Below are 20,699 nucleotides of genomic sequence, written 5' to 3'. Positions count from 1 at the left end.
TCAAGCCGAAAAAAACAATCAAGGACTGTTCCCTTTACAATTGTGCCAAAGAAGATTAAATATTTGGAAATTTACCTAACAAAGGATGTAAACGATCTCTATAAAGAGAATTATGATTACCTCTTTCATGTTTACATGGATGGAGCTAGAACATATTCTTCTTAGTAAAGTGTCTCAAGAATGGAGGAAGAGGTATCCAATGTACTCAGCCCTACTATGAAACTAAATTATGGCTTTCATAGGAAAGCTATAGCCCAGTTATAATCTAAGAATATGTCTACGGCATACCACCCTGAACGCGCTCGATCTCGTCTGATCTTGGAAGCTAAGCAGGGTCGGGCCTGGTTAGTACTTGGATGGGAAACCTAAGAATATGGGGAAGGGGGATAGGGAGGGGAGGTAGGGGGGAGGTTGGGCGGAGGGAGGGTGATTGGTGAGATTACACCTGCGGTGCATCTTACAAGGGTACTTGTGAAACTTAGTAAAATGCAGAATATGATTGTCTTAACACAATAACTAAGAAAACGCCAGGAATGCTATCTTAACCAGTGTGATGAAAATGTGTCGAACTGTTTATAAAACCAGTGCGTGGTGCCCCATGATCACATTAATGTACACAGCTATGATCTAATACTAATTAAAAAAAAGAGAATTATGAAACTCTGAGAAAATAAATAGCTGAAGATGTTAACAAATGGAAAAATATACCATGCTCATGGCTAGGAAGAATCAACATTGTTAAAATGTCCATATTACCCAAAGCAATTTACAAATTTAATGCAATCCCTATCAAAGCACCACCATCTTTAATATTTTAAAGATCTAGAAAAAATAGTACTTCATTTTATATGGAACCAGAAAAAACCTCGAATAGCCAAGACATTACTCAGAAATAAAAACAAATCAGGAGGAATCACACTACCAGACTTCAAACTATACTATAAATCTACAGTGATCAAAACAGCATGGTATTGCACAAAAATAGAGAGGTAAATGTATGGAACGGAATTGAGAACCAAGAAATAAACCCAGACACTTATCATCATTTGATCTTTGATAAGCCCATCAAAAATGTACATTGGGGGAAGATTCCCTATTTAACAAATGGTGCTTGGAGAATTGGCTGGCGACTTGTAGAAGACTGAAACTGGACCCAGGCCTTTCACCATTAACAAAAATTGACTCTCACTGGATAGAAGATTTAAATTTAAGACATGAAACTATAAAGATTCTTGGAGAGAGTGCCGGAGAAACTACTTGAAGAAATTGGCCTGGGAGAATACTTTATGAGCAGGACCCCCTGGAAAATTGAAGCAACACCAAAAATATATTACTGGGATCTGATCAAACTAAAAAGCTTCTGCACATCCAAGAACACAGTAAGTAAAGCAAGCAGACAGCCCTCAGAATGGGAGAGGATATTTGCAAGTTATGCTTCTGACAAAGGTTTGATAACCAGAATCCACAGAGAATTCAAACTTATTAATAAGAAAAGAACAAGTAATCCCATTACATTGTGGGCAAGGGACTTGAACAGAAGCTTCTCTGAAGAAGATAGGCCCATGGCCTACAGACACATGAAAAAATGCTCATCATCTTTAATCATCAGAGAAATGCAAATCAAAACCACTTTGAGATATCACCTAAGTCCCGTGAGAGTTGCTCATATAACAAAATCCCAAAGCTACAGATGTTGGTGTGGATGTGGAGAAAAGGGAACACTTCTACACTGCTGGTGGGAATGTAAGCTAATTTTGGGAAGAAATATGGAGAATACTCAGGGATCTAAAAGTAGACCTGCCATTTGATCCTGCAATTCCTCTACTAGGTATATATCCAAAAGACAAAAAATCACTTTATAACAAAGATATTTGCATCAGATTGTTCATTGCAGCTCAATTGATAATAGGCAAGTCATTGGAGAAGCACAAGTGCCCATCAACCCACGAATGGATTAATAAATTGTGGTATATGTACACCATGGAATATTATGCAGCCTTTAAAAAGATGGAAACTTTACCTCTTTTACATTTACATGGATGGAGCTGGAACTTACCCTACTTAGTAAAGTATCTCAGGAATGGAAGAAAAAATATCCAATGTACTCAGTACTATTAAGAAACCAATTAACAATTACTCACACTTTCATATGAAGAGTAGATCATAACTATGGCCCAGGATGAAGGAGGGAGGTGGGGGAATGGGAGGGGAGGGAGGAGGTCAGATCGAGGGAGGGTGAATGGTGGGATCACACCTATGGTGCATAATGCAAGGGTACATGTCTGATCTATTAGTATAGAGAATAAATGTTTAACACAATAATTGAGTAAACAAGATGAGGTATATATTAACCAGTGTGATGTAAGCATTCCTGATTCTATATGAAATCAATACATTGTACCCCATGTATTAATATATACATGATCTATGTGTTTATGATTTAATAAAAAATAATTATTATAATTAAAGAATTACATACCAGATCAAATGCATACCAGCACAAGTCCACCTGAACACAGGTGTTTGACATTGAGAAACCAAGGTTATAAAACCTTACCAAGTTGTTTGTACAGTGCCAATGTGAGCACACTGTGTCATGTTCACGAACTTGTCAGACCTCATACACAGTCATCTAGGGGCAGATGATAAGGCAGCCACCAGGACACATTAGCCTTCTTGAGTAAGGAAAATAGGCTCTTTGAGCCACTTTCTGGTTACAATATATTATTTAACTGCTAAGAAAAAGGTCCCGGGATGAGTACTTCACTGCTGTAACAGAAACCCTAATATTTTATGCATGTGGTTTACAGTAATTCCAGGACTTTGTTTGTTTGCCATTTGATGGCATAGTTGTCTAGAAGTATATACTTTTATGGTTGACAGGTGCTGTTTATTTTTTTCTTGAAAATTCAGCCTCAGTATATTATTATTACATATTAAATAAATTGTCACACTTCCTCAAGGATGATACCCTTTATAAATACCCATGTACATAATGTCCCCTTGTTCAGCCCTGATGTATGCAGAATGACAGGGCCTGTCTCATGGGTAGGTCCTTGGGTGCGATCATATTGCAGATGAGCTCACCACACCCAAAGGTGCCTTTGATTTGATTTCAAACACAGCTGTTTGAGTGAGCTGCACTTGCTTTGATAAATCACTTTTGGCAAAGTGTACCTAAAATTGGCAATGATAGGGATGTGCTCGTTTTAACAGGTGTGGCGCCACCAGCAGATGTTGCTTTACCAATCCATCTAAAAATCAGCTGCCTCTGATGGCCAGACAGTTGCTTTCATCTCCCATTAGCATGTTATTTTTTTCCTGTTATGTGTGAGGGAAACAAAATATTTCTATACAAAATACTAAATGGAATCTTCAAAGAACTCTTTTAAATTGTTCAGTACAGAATGACTGATTTTTTACATGCATTATGAAATAACGTGGTTCAGCAGTTATCAGATGTACTCTGGTAGAAATGGAGACCAGTCAGGGTAAATCCTCTTGTGCCCTCAGTGGTCATCCTGGGCCATGTAAGGTTAGAGGCCAAGGTCAGAGCACAGTCCCCACTGAGAGAGAGCCACAGGCACAGAGAAGCGCTATCTGAAGAAGTTGATTTAAGATCTGCTGGCAGGCATCTCGTGCACTGGGCAGAGGGCAGATGTGTGAGCCCAATTCAAATGCAGCAGAACCTCCACGGTCGACCCCTCCCTACATTGAGCATCCCCAGAAGTTGACCTAATTTTCATAGACTGGTCATGCACCACATGTACTCAGTAGAAGTTCCTTATGTTGACCACCTCCATATGTGGACCAGTTTGTTACAGCCCTTGAGTGGTCAACATACAGAGGTTCTACAGTAGTTCTAGATGCTAGTTTGTAAGGTCTGGCTTAATGTACCATATGGGGGATGTTAAGTGAATGATAGTAAATCATGGTAAATTGGTTTAGAACTATCACATAAGTCTGTTTGAAATATGCAGCAACTGAAACAAAATAATTTGCTGAAGTGCTAACTGGAATCCTTATGTTTTAAAAAAAAGACTGTTTGCAGGTAAAGGAACTGTAGATAAGTGCAAGTCGCCCAACCAACGAACCTCCTCTTTAGTAAGGAGGGGAGTTGTTCGTGTGTGAGTGCCACTGGCTGCTGCACTGCCCACCCTCCCCAGCATGCACTCTGTCCCTGGTGACTGGTCTAACTCAGCACAGTCACTCTTTTCCTCTTACCAGTAATTAGTTTGAGACCATGACTCATTTCTGTCCAATAAGATGTAAAAGAAAGTCTTACTGGGGGCTTTCTGGAAAAAGTGTTCTCCCGCTCAGATAGTCCTGGGATGAAATCTCCCTGGTTCCTGGAGCTCTGCTGAGGCTGGACATGGCTCCTGGAACTGCCACAGCCTGAGGGGGAAGCCAAGAGTGTGAACTAGAGACAGGAAGGGAGGAAGGAGCAGGCGGCCTGCAGATCTTACTGCTTATTTCCACTGACATCAGGGAGATTATTTTATCGGGAAAAGCTGCTTCATTTGTTATGCTCCTCAGATATGATGTCTCTTGTATATACAGAAATGCATAGCTGCATTTATTTGTCCTGAAGGCTAGATTTTAATTTACATGTGGGTGGTTTTCCATCTCTTCTCTAGAAAAACAATTATTTCTTCCCAACCATAAGATATTTATTCCTTTGCCTTTTCCTAAGTCTTTTTAATTGTACTCTTTTTAAAAGTTATTGCTTTTAAAATAACATTTAGGTTTATCAATTATTGGATATTAAATGAGGATGATTTACATTTTTTATAAAAGGAATAAAAATGGGATTATTCATGAGGGAAAGGGTTAAATGAAAAGTGACACATTAAAAACTGCAATTCAAAATCAATGAGGCATTAAAATAGAGTTTGTTAAAACAATAAAATATGAGGCATTTCAAATAGACTTTTGGCATACATTTTGTGGCTTTTGGATACAAATTGAGATTTAGTTCATATATCCATTGTAAGTCTCTACAAGAAAATACTGTAATATACAGTGACTTTCAAACAGGGCAACTTGGTGTAAAGCACTTCTGATTCTGGTCTTCATTATTAATGATTTTCATTTTAAAAACTTTTTTGAGTCATACTGCTTTATTTATTGTTTCCTTTTCATTTTTTAATATATTTGCTATTTATGATCTCATTCTGACTATTTAAAAAGGCACTAAAATCTTATCTGAGCATTAATAGGGTTGTGCCTTTTCTTTTGTTTTGTTATTATTTTCTGCTGTGGTGTTCCACTTCTTTGAGTACAGTTTTAACAAAGAGGAGGGACAAGAAATAGGAAACTCGACATCAAACAGTTCAAAGGTTAGAATTGCCATATAACTCTTGAGAAGCTGAAAGATAGAAATGTGTGCCAGAAAATCCCAGGAATTTGCACATTTTCCCCCAAGTTCATTACCTTCCTTAGCTTGGGGAGAAAGGGGATTGTCCAGATGGTCCAGGTTTAACCAGTGAGAGCCCTTTGCACTGTCCTCCCATGAGCCCTGTTCTTCAAGCACACCCTTTCTCCCCCTTCCCCTCCACACACCCAAGTGTGCCTGCTCCTGCCCACTTTCCCACCCCAGCCCGGATACTGGTAAGTGGAAAAAGGAAGGGTTATGAGAGAACTTGACCTTCTGTGATCTGTATCTCTGCTTCTGATCTCTCTCCATGTTCAGAGCCAGGAGGTGAGCCTATGCGTAGACCCAGAAGGGGCTTTAGAGTTAGGGATTAAGTTTTCTAGATAAAGACATAGGGAGAGGATAAGTACATATTATTTTAACAATTTGGACAGTAATGATGAATTATGAAGAAGTACACTTTATTTTGCTTTTACTATAAAATTTTAAAGTCTTTATTCAAGATAATGAGTATTCAAAACTGATATTGATGCTATACTGATCACAATTATTGTAATATTTGAGAATGTTAAGGAAAGGTGTTATTGTTGTTAGAAAAAGCAACCTGCTATAAATCTGACAAAGGGCTCATAACTAGAAACTACAGAGAATTCAAATTAATCAACAAGAACAAATAACCCCATTTATAATTGGACAAGAGACTTGAACAGAACCTTCTCTGAAGATAGACGAATGGCCAACAAATACCTGAAAAAATTCTCATTGTCTGAACAGTATACATATACCACAGTTTGTTAATCCATTCACGGGCTGACAAGTACTTGGTTTGATTTCACACCTTGGCAACTGTGAATTAAGTGTCAATAAACATTCTAGTGCACAAGTCCTTGTGGTAAAATGATTTTTTGTGTGTGGGTAGATACCTAGTAATGGCCTGGAGGGATTAAAAGGAAGGTTGACTTTTAGTTCTTTGAGGATTTTCCATACTTCTTTCCATAGAGGTTGTATTAGTTTGCAATCCCACCAACAGTGCAAAATGGTGGGTTCAAGTTCAAACCCAGCCCTGGCCAAACTGCAACAAAAAAATAGCCGGGTGGTGTGGAGGGTGCCTGTAGTCCCAGCTGCTCGGGAGGCTGAGGCAAGAGAATCGCATAAGCCCAAGAGTTAGAGGTTGCTGTGAGCCGTGTGACGCCACGGCACTCTACCCGAGGGTGGTACAGTGAGACTCTGTCCCTACAAAAAAAAAAAAGATGGAGTCTGTAGATTTTGAAACAGTTTCTTAGTAAAATTTCACAAAAATGGAAAAAAAGTATCCCATGTACTCAATACTAATATGAAACCAATATATAAACAATTACATGCCCACAAAGAAAAAAACGCAGGTATAGTTTAGCAAGAGTGAGAAGAGAGAGAGGGAGAGGAGGGGGAGGAGGGGGGATTGGCGGGATCTCACCTCCTGTGCACAACGTGAGGGTGTTCAGCAGGTCCAAAACAACTTGACCTTTACCTTAGAATTGAAAACAATGTAACCTAAACATTTGTACCTTCACATCAATCTGAAATAAAAATTTTTTTAAAAAAAGTAAAATTACTTTATAAATGTGAAAAAAAGAAAAAGCAACCTGAGTAGTAAGAATCTCTGGACTTCTCCCAATAAACAGTTCACAATAGGGAAAAAATGATACACGTATAAGGAAGAACCATTAAATTTTGAAATCATTAATAGAAGAAATTAAAGTTTTTAGCCCCTGGATTCTGCAGTGAACCCAGCTTTTTAGCACATAAATTTATCAGATTAAAAATGGGGAATAGCAACAATATGAAGACTGTCTGTAGTGTGCTACTCGTTTAAAATAACCTGGGACTCTGGGGCCCACGGGTGGAATCAGAAGGCGTTTTAAGTTGCCTGGCTTCCAGCAGATCTAGATAACAGACTCTCCATAGGAAGTGATTTGAAGATGCTTTTCCAGAATTTATCTTTTGCCATATTGGATTTGCTTTTTTTCTCTCTATAGTCAAAATTCATGTAGATATCTGATCCTGATAGTGCCATATAATTAGGTGGGCTTATGTCAGTAGTAAACAAGATCAGTCATCTTTGTGACTATATCTTCTTATTCTACGTTTTAAAGAAAAGTAGTTTTACTGTTTGCCAAAGAACTGGTACCTAACCCAAAAGATTTCAAAGAGTGTTTTATTTCTTAAATGTTTCTTTTTATCACTAATAAAACAAGTACATTTTTATTTTTTTATTTTTTTTTTTTTTGGCCAGGGCTGGGTTTGAACCCGCCACCTCCGGCATATGGGACCGGCGCCCTACCCGCTGAGCCACAGGCGCCGCCCACAAGTACATTTTTTTAATTTGACTTATCTTTGATCTTACTAAAACAACATCAACTAGACTATTTTCCAAATATTCATATTCTCTCTCTCCCTACTCCTTTAGAACTTCCAAAAAAATGTTTTTGCTTAAATACAGTATTTTAATTGTCTCTTGCTGGTCAGCAGATTATCCCGCGTGAGCACCTTGCTGACAGTTACTCTAAGCACCTTTCAATGCTGCGTGACAGTCTGGACAAGTGCTTTTCCTGTTAAGACAGCATCCTCCAAGATTTTTTTCTCATTAAGTAACAGTGTCAAAACCATAAAAGTACTGTTTTTCTTCTTTCTGTAATAGGCTTTCTCTAATAGACACTTTGAAATACTTAAATATATCAGAAAAGTGAACAAAAGTGGGAAAGTAAAATTTGATGTTAATATATTACAAATAATAAGATTAAGCTTTCAGCTGTTTTTTGCGGCAATCCATATAACATAATTTTTTGTACTTTTTTTCATTACCAAAATCATCATAATTTTAACTAACTTGTTAAGATATTTTTTTTTTTGCTTTTTTTTTTCCTTCTCACGTTTGCTGAATACAGGAAAACCCATGAGAAATATGTGAATACATGTGAACGTCCTAGGCTTTAAACCATGTTCACCAGTGGCCACACTAGAAGAATCAGAGGTTGTACCTTCACTTTGTGGTTACTTTGTCAACCCATCATTTTTCCCTCCTGCCTTGATTCACAAATCTTAACGTTTTTTACTCTATTTACTTTGTCATATCTTTATCCTTTTGTCCATCTCATTTTAAAATTTCATTTCCAAGTATCCTGGAGACCAAAATACATGTCACTTTTGGAATTTCCTTGATTAATCAAGAGGATCATACTGGTTATATTTTCAAATTCCTGGCTTATGAAATCAGAAAAACAGATATGCTTACTCTTATTATAGATCACTATTCATTTCATCCCTGTATTTCAGGTCAGGGTACCTCTGTCACACAGCCTTAACATATGCTGTCTTTACTCACACTGGTTCAGCGTTTCTCAACCTGTGGGTCACGACCCCTTTGTAACGATGAAAATACATCCTGCATATCAGATATTTACATTACGATTCATAACAATAGCAAAATTACAATTGAGAGTCACCACAACATGAGGAACTGTATAAAGGGTCGCGGCATTAGGAGGGTTGAGAACCCCTACCTAGCAGGGGTCCTCAAACTACAGCCCATGGGCCACATGAGGCGGTGTGATTGTATTTGTTCCCGTTTTGTTTTTTTACTTCAAAATAAGATATGTGCAGTGTGCATAGGAATTTGTTCATAGTTTTTTTTTAAACTATAGACCGGCCCTCCAACAGTCTGAGGGACAGTGAACTGGCCTCCTGTTTAAAAAGTTTGAGGACCTCTGGTAGGGTGTACTTGTCTCTAGAGACCCTATAAATCAGTGTTTCTCAACCTTCCTAATGCCGCGACCCTTAATACAGTTCCTCATGTTGTGGTGACCCCTGACCATAAAATTATTTTCGTTGCTACTTCATAACTGTAATTTTGCTACTGTAATGAAACATAATGTAAATATCTGATAAGCAGGATGTATTTTCATTGTTGCAAAGGGGTCGCGACCCACAGGTTGAGAACTGCTGCAAATGAGCCTGTAGTCTTACAGACATCTTAACAGCCACAAGCTGGGAGGATATAGGAACACAGTATTCTTTTTTGTTTGGATATTCTTGACTTCTATATACCTTTTCTTTCCATTTAGACTTCAATTTTGGGTTTGGGGTTTCCTTGGAAAAATTCCTCTCTTTCAGCCTGGGATGGGCTGTGTAAGCCCATGGTTGACTTGACTCTATTCAGCCCTTCCTTTCCTGACACTGATAGGGCTCTTGCCCATGGTTCCCTTTTCTTGAATGAAATTAATAGATAAGACATTAATAGAATAGATTAACAGATCTATTATATGTATATACATATAATATGTATATACACACATATATGAAGTGTAGTTTCTCCATAATTAGGTATCTACCCAGAAAAACAAAAATCATTTTACAATGGTGCAAAGTCTTTTGCACCAGAATGTTTATTATAGTTCAGTTTACAATTGCCAAGATCTGGGAACAACCCAAATGCCCATCAACCCATGAATGGATTAACAAACTGTGGCATATGTATACCATGAGCCACAAGAAAAGATGGAGATTTTACATCTTTTGTGTTTACCTGGATGGAGTTGAAGCACGTTCTTCTTAGTAAAGTATATTAAAGATAGAAAATATATATATATATCCAATGTACTCAATACTAATATGAAACCAATATATAAACAACTACACACCTACGTGAATGATAAAACACAAATATATTCTAGCAAGGGAGAGGGAAGGGGAGGCGGGGAGGAGACAGGGCAATTGGTGGGATCTTGCCTAATGTGCACGGTATGTTCTGCACTCAGGGGCTCAACTACAATGTGAACTTTACCTTAGAAGTAAAAACAATATAACCTAAAAATTTGTAACTTCATATTAATTTGAAATTAAAAAATTTGTTTTAGAACGTCACGCCATAAACAATTTTAGTTGTTAAAGAATAAATAAATACAGTTTGCCCTCCATATCCATGGGTTCTGTATCCATGAATTTAACCAACTGCAGATTCATGAAAAAATAAGGATAGTTCTACCTGTATTGAACATATACAGATTTCTTGTCATTATTCTGTAAATAATACAGCATAACAACTATTTATATGTAATCTTCATTATTTTAGGTATTATAAGTAATTAAAGATGATTTAAATTTACATATTTTTATTAGTTAAATTAATTAAATCTTTATTATAAGTAATTAAAGATGATTTAAAATATAAACAACAACATAGGTAGGTTATATGGAAATACTGCACCATTTTTATATAAGGAACTTGTGCATCCATGGACCATAGTGCCTTTGGGGGTCCTGAAACCAATCCCCCCACAATACATGTAGAGATGACTGTATGTATGTTTCCATATAACATACAGTCGCACCTCACCCAACTATGGACATACATTCTGAGAACTATATCATTAGACACAGTTGGTGCATTTGAAGTATCTCGTGTGAATTACAAAAGTAGATGAGTAATGTGAACTCATTTCTGCTTATACACACACACGTGCGCACACACATGCACATGCACTCCAATGGAATGAACATTAGCTGAATGTATTACCAAATTGTTAATCATTAGTCATTTTTGGCTGGTGGAATTACAGGAAATTCATACTTCTAATCGTGTATTTCCATAGCATTTAACTTTTTTGCAGTCAGTATGTATTTCTTATGAAACTAAAAAAGATTTAAAATCTTTTATTTAAAAAATATTTACAATTCCAATTAATAGCAGATGCCATTAGAACAAGTAAGTCCCATTATCTAAATCCCTTGTACACAGGCCACTGTGTACAAGGGATTTAGACCCACGTAACAGAGCCACAAATGTTTGTGCCCATTTGTGTGAAATGAGAAAGTGGTGGCCTGGAAGTCTTAGGGAAAGCAGTTGTTCAGCCTACAGAAACGCTATTCTCACTCCTTAGTGTGAACTCCCTAAGAAGGATGACATGCTCAGAGCTCTGCTAGCTGACTGTCACACAGACTTCTAACGGGAAGTATTTGTTTTTGCTCTTCTACCTCATGTCTGGATTATTGTGGATTGATTTTGGGATAGTATCTGAGTTTCTATCTCTTAGGCTGTTTTTTTCCAGGAATATGAAGTTTTTTTCTTTGATATATACTTAAATGTTTATTTTTAAATGATGTAACTTTTAAAAAAAACTTATTAAAGTTTATTTCTGTGGGAAAAATATTTTTTATATTTTTGACTGTTTTTTGTTCCTTCTCTTTTGAAATCTCTAGCCAACAAGAACATTAGTCATGACAAGCATGCCATCTGAGTAAGTATTCCTTGTTTTGATAACTTTCTATTCAATGTAAAATTTTAACCTTTTCTCCCATATACTCTAATTCTGAGTACTTTTAGGCAATTCATGAATCTGTAATATTACTTTCACTCTACAAAATACCTGAACGAGAAAATCATTAAAAATAAAAATTGTAGTTAAATGTGAATGGTTTAGCACTGAAAACTTTTGAGAGTTGTTTAGTCTGCATTATGAGGGTTTGTGCTTTTTTTTTTTCTTTCTTTCTGCTATTCCTTTTGCCTGGTTAAAATGGTTTTGTTTGTCCACCACTCCCACCCAATGAACATTCAATAAACGGAGGAACGCTGACCAAAACCTTCCCCTTAAGGTTCTTAAAGAAATACTGTGGTAGAAAGTTCCCCAGAGGGCTCTAGAGCTGCTGCCTCCATGTTTGTGGAGGGTTAACAGCGTGCTGCACGCTCTGACATCTCCCTTAAACAGTCAACATAATAAAGGACATCCAACAAAAATATAGTGCTACAGTCTTTGTAACAGATTTTTGAATTCCTGTTTAAAGGGGAAAACCATGATTTTCATATCAATCAGAGGTTTTATAAAGTTTTAAGACATTCATCCCACGTTGGAACATTTCAGTGAAAAATATGCTACATAAAGAGCAGACATTAGGATCCTTTTCCTGCTCATGGCCTAAAAATAAAAGTATTGATAATTAAAACACCATACATTACATAGTAAAAAAGAAACTCACTGAAAATTTTTATTAATATATTATGAAATATATTGAACATTCTCAATAGTCTAATACAGAAATGAATATTGAATGTGGGTACGTTATTTTTTTAAGTCTGTATTTGGGGGAAATAGTTATTTTCTCATTAAAGGTTTAAAGATAAAACTTTTCATTTACGCCATATCCTCTCTTACTCTTTGTTCCTCACATGGACTTGTTGTGTGAGCTGAAAGCAGAAGTGGGACCTTCTGACTCCGTACAGATTAACTATCCCTTGAAGAGACTTGTTACTTACTGTCACATCCAACAAACAGCTGGCAGCTGCCAGACTGGGGACGGAGAAAATTAGATATTCAGAAGTGAAGAGTTATAGAGAGCATCTAGTTTAGAGGTTTTACTTTTTTCTTTTGTGTTTGTTTTCTTTTGCCTTTTTGCCTTTATTTTTTCCAAATGTCATATTTTTCACAATCAAAATAAGTACCAATGCTCTGGTTGGAGTGGTAAAGGGGCCCAGATCTTGACTCACATGCGTGTATCTTCTCTACCCTCGTGATCTGTTTCTTTTTTTAATTTATCCAAATATCAAGTCATTAAGACACGAGCAGTGTAACTGAAATATTAGTAAATTTAAAATTTTAGCTTTTTAGTTATTTTATTATTATTTAGTGTAATCACCTTGATGTTCATATGCAGCACATACAAACACTTTGGTTTCTTCCTCTATTTGCTAGAAAGCAAAATGTTGTCATCCAGGTGGTGAATAAACTGAAAGGCTTTTCATTTGCTCGGGAAGTCTGTGAGACCACCACTCATGTGCTTTCCGGGGAGCCTCTTCGCACCCTGAATGTGCTGCTGGGAATTGCACGCGGCTGCTGGGTTCTCTCTTATGAATGGGTAAGCTCTGCACTTGAATTACATGTTTTAAAACAGAAGACCGTTGTGACAGATTTGCTCATCCTGAGGTGATGACACTGGTCTCCTGCCCATGTGCACCCTTGGGTATCTGCACACTCCTGTGTGAGCAGGGCGGACTGCTCTTCCCTGGAGCTCTTCTCTTTTTGCTGGCACCCTCGAGCCAGAGCCAAGTTCTTGGGGGGGAAAGGAGATGGGAGAGTGGGGTGCAGGAAATGAGCAGCCTTCAAGATAAAGCAGGAATAAAATTGGAAAGATGCGGAACGAAAATGTAAAGTGTGTGTTCCCACAGTCAAACGAGCCTTCCTCTGTGTTTGACCAAGAAATAATGTGACCTATGCTAGTGATGGTTTGAAAAGCCAAAAGAATTCAGTGCTTGTTTTCACAGATGGATTTACTTAGGATGAAACATGTTCTTTTAATCCCATTTGGATGTGTTTTATCTCATGTATATCTAGCTTTAACATTGTTTGTCCTTATTTCTGTGCATTAAAGGTAGTTTTAGAAAATATATCAGTGTGTTCATTACTCATTAAAATTGAAGTTGTCTGTTAATAGTTTTATTTTTACTTTGATCCTCGACCTAAGGTCAATCAGAAGCATTGCTTTCTGATAGCAGTAGCATCATTTGTTACTTGAGTTACCATTTTGTATCTGTCGAATATCCACCCTCTCCCCTCCTGCCCCAAGAATGTATTATATTAATACTGTGTTAATTTGGCCCATAGAATTATAATATGCAAAAACTAAAGGTATATTATTGAGAATGGCTGTCGTCTTTTTTCCATGTTATAACTTAGCCCTGCAGCTCCCTGTTGCAAGAGACTTAAGGCATTAGAGATTAGTGCTTAAAGTTGTGGAGTGGGAAAGGTGGAAATTCCAAATATGAGTCCCACTTGTATTGGTGGCAGTTGGGGGTTACCTCACCTAATATGTACTAGTACTGGTTTGTGTTTATTTGTGTGAAATACAATAGACACCCACACCCGCGCCCTTATCCTCGGTTTTGTTTTCTGCAATTTCAGTTAACACAGTCCAAAAACATTACATGGAAAATTCCAGAAATAGACAATTTATAAATTTTAAGTTGCATGCCTTTCTGAGCAGTATGGTGACATCTTCGCTCCTGCTTCATCCTGGTCGGGTCAGGGCTCCTCCCCTTACCCAGTACTCCGTCCGCACTGTGGATGCTCCATCTGTGAGTCACTTGGGGCTCTCTGGGCCATCCCATCGCAGTGTGTGTATTCAAGTCTCCTTTGTTCGACTTCATCTTGGCCCCCAAATTCAAGAGTAGTGATGCTGGCAATTCTGACGTGCCAAAGAGAAGCTGTAAAGTGCCTTCTTTAAGTGAAAAGGTGAAAGTTCTCAACTTCATAAAGAAAGAAAAATGCTATACTGAGGCTGCTAGGATCTATGGTAAGAATAACTCTTCCATCTGTGAAATTATAAAGAAGAAAAAAGAAATTTGTGCATAATATACATAGGTTAAATGCTATCTATAGTTTCAGGAATTCACTGCGGGTCTTAGAACTTATTCCTTTTGGATAAGGGTACATTATTGTATAATTTATAACTCTAGCTTCAATGAGTGAACTCTGTTTTTTCTCCAATTAAAATATGTCTGTATGTTCATTAGACAGCTCTTCCTTCCATCAGGTTTCAGAGGGAAAAAAATGTTCCATATCCTTTATAAAGATGAATATCTGTACTTGTTTTGGTATCCAGACTAGTCTTCTGGAGCTTTGAGCAGCCCAGAGAGGTTAGACGAGAGAGTTGACCGTATTTACTGTTGACATGTGTAAAGGCCTATTGTCTGGATGCCCACATCTTTGCTCAGTGTCTTGCCAATATTCTACCAATCATGACACATAGAAACAGAGCTGGATACAAATTTAGGTTATGATAGTTCTTAAGGGATTACCTGATATGAGAATAGTGGGCAGCAAAACATATTATTTAATAAACTTCTAATGTTCAGGCTAGATTTCTCACCTGGAGGGGACAACCGGGACACTCAGTCACAAGTCAATGAAGAGTAAGTACAATAAGGCAAGAAAGAGAAATGAAATCAGGTCAGAAAGGAAGATTTAAAGCTCTATAGGCTACATGATTATCTAGAGTCCAAAGAAATCTACAAGATGGCTCTTAGACCTAATAACTAAGTTAAACAAGTTGTCAGAATACAAGGATAAAATTTGCAGGTTAAGTATAAATCTAATAAAATATGTGCAGAATTTGTATGCTGAAAACTACAAAACACTGATTTTAAAAATCAAAGAACTAAAGGTAAAGAGAGACATACTGTGTTCCCAGATTAGAAGACTTGGTATCAAGTGTCACTTCTCCCTAAAATGATCTATAGCTTTGATACATTCCCAGCTAAAATCTCAGCAAAATCTTTGAAGATAATAGACAAGCTGATTCTGGGCGGCGCCTGTGGCTCAAAGGAGTAAGGCACCGGCCCTATATGCTGGAGGTGGCAGGTTCAAACCCAGCCCCAGCCAAAAACTGAAAAAAAAAAAAAAAATAATAGACAAGCTATTCTAAAACTGGTGAAGGAATCAGTATAGCCAAAACAACTTTGAAAGAGGGGAACCAAGTAGAGAGACTGGCACAGCCTGATTTTCAGGCATGCTTTAAAAGCATGGTAATCCAGGCAATGTGGGGTCGGCAGATGGAGAGTCTAGAAACAGGCCAGTGGAAATATATTCCATACGTTTTGACAAAGTCACCAAGCTAATTCAGTGGAAGAACTCAGTCTTTTCAACTACATGATGCTATAGCAACTAGGCATCTGTAGGCAAAAAGAAATCTCAACCTAAACTTCACTGGGTATACAAAAATTACCTCAAAGTGAACTCTAAGGTTGTATTCAATGGAAAGCCAAAGGGATTAAAATGCATTAAGATTATAAAAGAAAAAAAAATTACCTCAAAGTGGACCATAAAGAAAATGTAAACTATAAAACTCTTAGAAGTTTCTATATTCAACCCTTTGTCAGATTCATACCATGCAAATATCTTCTCCCATTCTGAAGGTTGTCTTTTTGTTTTCCTTGTGTGTCCTTCACTGGGCAGAAGCTTTTCAATTTAATTAAGTCCCATTTGTTAATTTTTGTCATCATTGCAATGCCACTAAAGTCTTTGGCATAAAAACTTTCCCCTGTCCAACATGATTTTGAGTTTTCCCCACACTTTCATCCGAGATTTTTATCATTTCATGTCATAAATTTAAGTCTTTTATCCACCTTGAATCATAGAATCAAGAACTCAAATCAAGCAACAAAGAAAGAGCAAACAATCCCATGTACTACTTGGCAAGAAATATGAACGGACCTTTCTCTTTGGAAGACAGACGAATGGCTAACAAACATTTGAAAAAATGCTTATCTTCCCTGATTATCTGAAAATGCAAATCAAAAACACCCTGAGATATCACCTAACCCCAGTGAAAATGGCTCACATCACGAATTCTCAAAGCTGCAGATGCTGGCGTGGATGTGGAAAGAAGGGAACACTTTTACACTGATGGTGGGACTGCGAACTAATACAACCTTTTGGAAGGAACTATGGAGAAACCTCAAAGCACTCAAGTTAGACCTCCCATTTGATCCTGCAATCCCATTACTAGGCATCTACCTAGAAGGAAAAAAAATCCTTTATCATAAGTACATTTGCACTACACTGTTTATTGCAGCTCAATTTACAATCATCAAAATGTGGAAACAACCTAAATGCCCACCAACCCAGGAATGGATTAACAAATGGAGGTATATCAATACCATGGGATACTATTCAGCCATAAAAAGATGGAGACTTTACATCTTTTATATTAACCTGGATTGGGGTGGAACACATTCTTCTTAGTAAAGCGTAAGAGTGGAGATGCAAGAATCCAATATACTCAATTCTAATATGAAGGCAGTAGATGATCTAATATAGAGTGGGGGGTAGTGGAAAGAGGGAAAAAGCAGGGGGGAGGGGATCATGGTGTATGGCATACTTTTTCGGGGCAAGCCAATTATAAGAGGGACTTTACCTAACAAATGCAATTATTGTAACCTAATTATATGTACCCTCAATGAATCCCAAACAATACAACAAATAAATAAATAAACTCTTAGAAGTAAGTGTAGAGGAAAGTTTTTCAGGACCTTAAGAGTTGTTAGGTGCAACACCAAAAACATGATCTATAAAAGAAAAAGTTGATAAATTAGACTTATCAAAATTGAAAATTTTTACTCTGTTAAGGACATTATAAAAAGACATTGCAAATTTGCAAATCTCATATCTGCCACAAGGTAATGCCTAGAATATGTAAAGAACTCTCAAAGCTCACTAATGAGAAAAGAAAGAACCCAAACAAAAACAGACCAAAAAAAAAAATATATATATATATGTGTGTGTATATGTGTATATGTTTGAACAAACACTTTACCAAAGACAGACAGGTGGTAAATAAACATATGAAAAGGCACTTGACATTATTAGTCATTAAAGAAATACTGTGTAAAACCACAAAGAGATGCCACTGTTATCTGTAGAATAGCTAAAATAGAATGTATCAGTGGTACAAGGAGCCAGGAAGGTGGAACCCTCAGATGCCACAGGAGGGAGGGGAAGTGACACAGCCACCCTGAAAGACAGTTGGTCAATTTCATGTGAAGTTAACCTTTCACCTACATCTCACTCAGCAGTCCCAGTCCCAGACGTTTGCCCAGAAGAAATGAAAGATTGGGTGAGTGGATGAACAGATGGGTCCAGCCACACTTCGGAAACTACTGAGTGACAAATAGAAATGATGTTACGGGCAAGGACAGAACTGCTGTCCAGTCATTCTATCAAGTTGAACAGGCAATCTCAGAAGGTCACTCATATGTCATTTCTGAAAAGGGCAAAGCAGCAGGGAAAGAGAAGGGCTGAGTGGCTCCCCGGAGGTATGGTGGGAGTGGGTCAGCGGGCAGAGTGGCAGCACCTTAGACCTCTTTGGGGCATGGAATTGCTCTGTGTTCTGTTAGTGGTGGTGGTTGCAAGAACTTAGGTGAGTGTTAAAACGCAGAGGGCAGTGCACACGCATCCACATACAAGTGACCTTCAATGTTTATAAACTGGAATTAAAAAGTGCTGCCTGATGGGGCTTTCTAGGTGGAGATATTTGAGCACGCAGGTTGTGCTAGTTTGGCGCAGTGGTTTCAGACCCTGATCCGCCTCTGCACACTAAATATTTTTACAGTTCCCCTATATCTTTAGCCACTGCCTCTGTTCTGGTTGTTTCCCATCAGCATTTAAGCTCTGTCTCATCTGTTCTATCTTAAAAAATGAAAAGAAAAAGATTTTAAAAACTTTCCTTGGGTTGCTCTCTTTCTGTGCTACCCTTTCTCCCACTTTCACAGCAGAGTGTGACAGATACACGTTTGTCCTTATCCTTCTCGCCTTACCAGCAAAATGCCCAAACAATTGCTGTTGTAAAAAGTACCAAGTCCTGGGGAACTGAAAAGGCCTGGATATCCTGTGGCTTACAGTAAAATATCTTTTCACGCAGTTATGGACGTAATTGTATTGGCCCTCAGATGTTCCCTCCAGCTGGTGTGATGTGTGCATTGATGTTAATAGGTTCCTGCCAACTTGCACCCCCAAAAAAGCAAGCCACATTTTTTTTTGTTTATCCTCAGTAAGACAAAGATAACTGTGCCTTCTTGCATGGCCTCCTGCCTTTACTATTTTAACAAAATTAAATGATACAAATGTAATGTATTTCTTAGAGAGAGAATAGTGCCACCACCATTAATAAGGCTACTACACACCCACAATTTCTAAAGCTTAATACATAATTTAATGTTCATCTGCAACTTGTCTATAACTTTAGATATGAACTTCCCACTCTAATTTCTTTTAGGGTCAAGGTTTGAAGTGTCTATAGTGTATTCTTATAGGATCATATTGACTTAGAGTAAAAGGAGCCAGTCTCTCGTTTGCTCTCTCTCTCCCTCTCTCCCTCTCTCCCGCTCTCTTTCTCATCTTTTTCCTTCCAACCCTGTCTCCACTGCAGTTGGGGGATTCTTAAAATATTCTCTTTGGCGAGCAGTATAAATTTGCCTCCAAGAAAAACATTACTAAGAATGTTTTTATTTCAGAGTTTGTGTGGTATACTCTGGAAATTTCTTGTAAAGGAGAGTTGTAGCAATTCTTCAAAAATTAGGTGGCTCTATGTGGCCCAGAAACTCAAATTAGAAAAGCTGTGGTGATTTTATAACAAAATTCATTTTGAATTATTACCTTTTTTTTTTTTTTTTGAGAAAAGTTTTTTGGCAATTTCTACCTGTTTACATCAGTCCATCATTTAAATGTTAACTCTGCTGTTTTCAGGAAAGAGAATAATTTGTGTTCTTCCTGCTTCATGACTAAATTGTCTGGCAGAGACATAGAAAATAGAAAACCATGTCAGGAGTCACTCAATTTCCTATTCATGGGAGACAGGAAGTAACACAACAGAAAAATACAGCCATTGATTTGGCCAAAGTGTCCCAACGGACTCACGTTGTTTTGTCGAGTGTTGTTGGTTTTAATCTCTAGAGGGTCTTTATCTCACTGTCTCTCATTTGGTATTTCTTACATCCTCCAGTGACTTAGCTAGAATTCTAGTCTACCTTTCAGCTCCTGGTGGCTGCTAAGACAATGGAGTATCCTATGATCCAGTCTTCCTTCTCCATCTACCATCCCTGTTGCTCTGTCTCCCTTCCAAAAACATAGCTTCGTAGGGAGGAATAATTCAGCCTATATTCAGGTTAAAAAAAATGTTGATGCTGAACAGCTTATCAATAAGGCTTGATAATAGGGTTTTAAAGCTAGCTCAGTTGTAAATGTAAATGTAGGGCTTAAAGCTGGATCAGTTTTACAGCAAAATGTCAGGCTATTACTATAAATAATGTTTCATTGATCAAAAATAATATCATGATGAGTTGATTTTCTTGAAATAATGTGATCCAGTTTGGATTTTCTCACCTTGAATTCAGTAAGTAGTGAGTGAGATAAGATATATTTTATTGGCAATGAGCATAGCATCGGTCAAATTTTAGAATTAAAATAAGATGCCCAGTTCATGCAGTCCATGCCTCTTGCTCTTCATTGCACAATATGAAGTCATTATCCTAAAATCATAACCCGCGGCAGGATACAAGCAGAACTGGACTCATCACACTGCTTCTGAAGACTTCAAAGGGGATCATCTTAGAAACCTCTTTCTGTGCCTTCAATTCCCAGATTAACTTCTCACCTCATTCTAAAAATAAATTCCAACCTGCAGAGAAAGAACAAGACTGTGATGGGGGCTGAAGCACTTCCCTCTGCCTTAGCCTCCCGGAAGCCAATAGCAAGCCATCACACATGGCCTTTAAGAGCCTCACGCTCTAACGACTGAGCTAGCT

The 20,699-nt window shown here is 37.7% G+C and overlaps 1 protein-coding gene across 1 annotated transcript in view; it reads left to right on the top strand.

Moving 5' to 3' along the window:
• Window positions 1-20,699, top strand: part of MCPH1 (microcephalin 1) — a 219,724-nt gene that overhangs the window by 53,108 nt on the left and 145,917 nt on the right. The window contains exons 10-11 of the mRNA XM_053597745.1: window positions 11,609-11,646; window positions 13,096-13,258. Coding sequence (XP_053453720.1) covers window positions 11,609-11,646; window positions 13,096-13,258 — 201 coding nt within the window. The remainder of the gene's footprint in view (window positions 1-11,608; window positions 11,647-13,095; window positions 13,259-20,699) is intronic.

The sequence above is a fragment of the Nycticebus coucang genome, chromosome 7, assembly GCF_027406575.1.
Source record: "Nycticebus coucang isolate mNycCou1 chromosome 7, mNycCou1.pri, whole genome shotgun sequence".
Classification (NCBI taxonomy): Eukaryota; Metazoa; Chordata; class Mammalia; order Primates; family Lorisidae; genus Nycticebus; species Nycticebus coucang.
The sequence above is the reverse complement of the archived record's forward strand: the minus strand, read 5'-3'. Positions and strand labels throughout refer to the sequence as shown.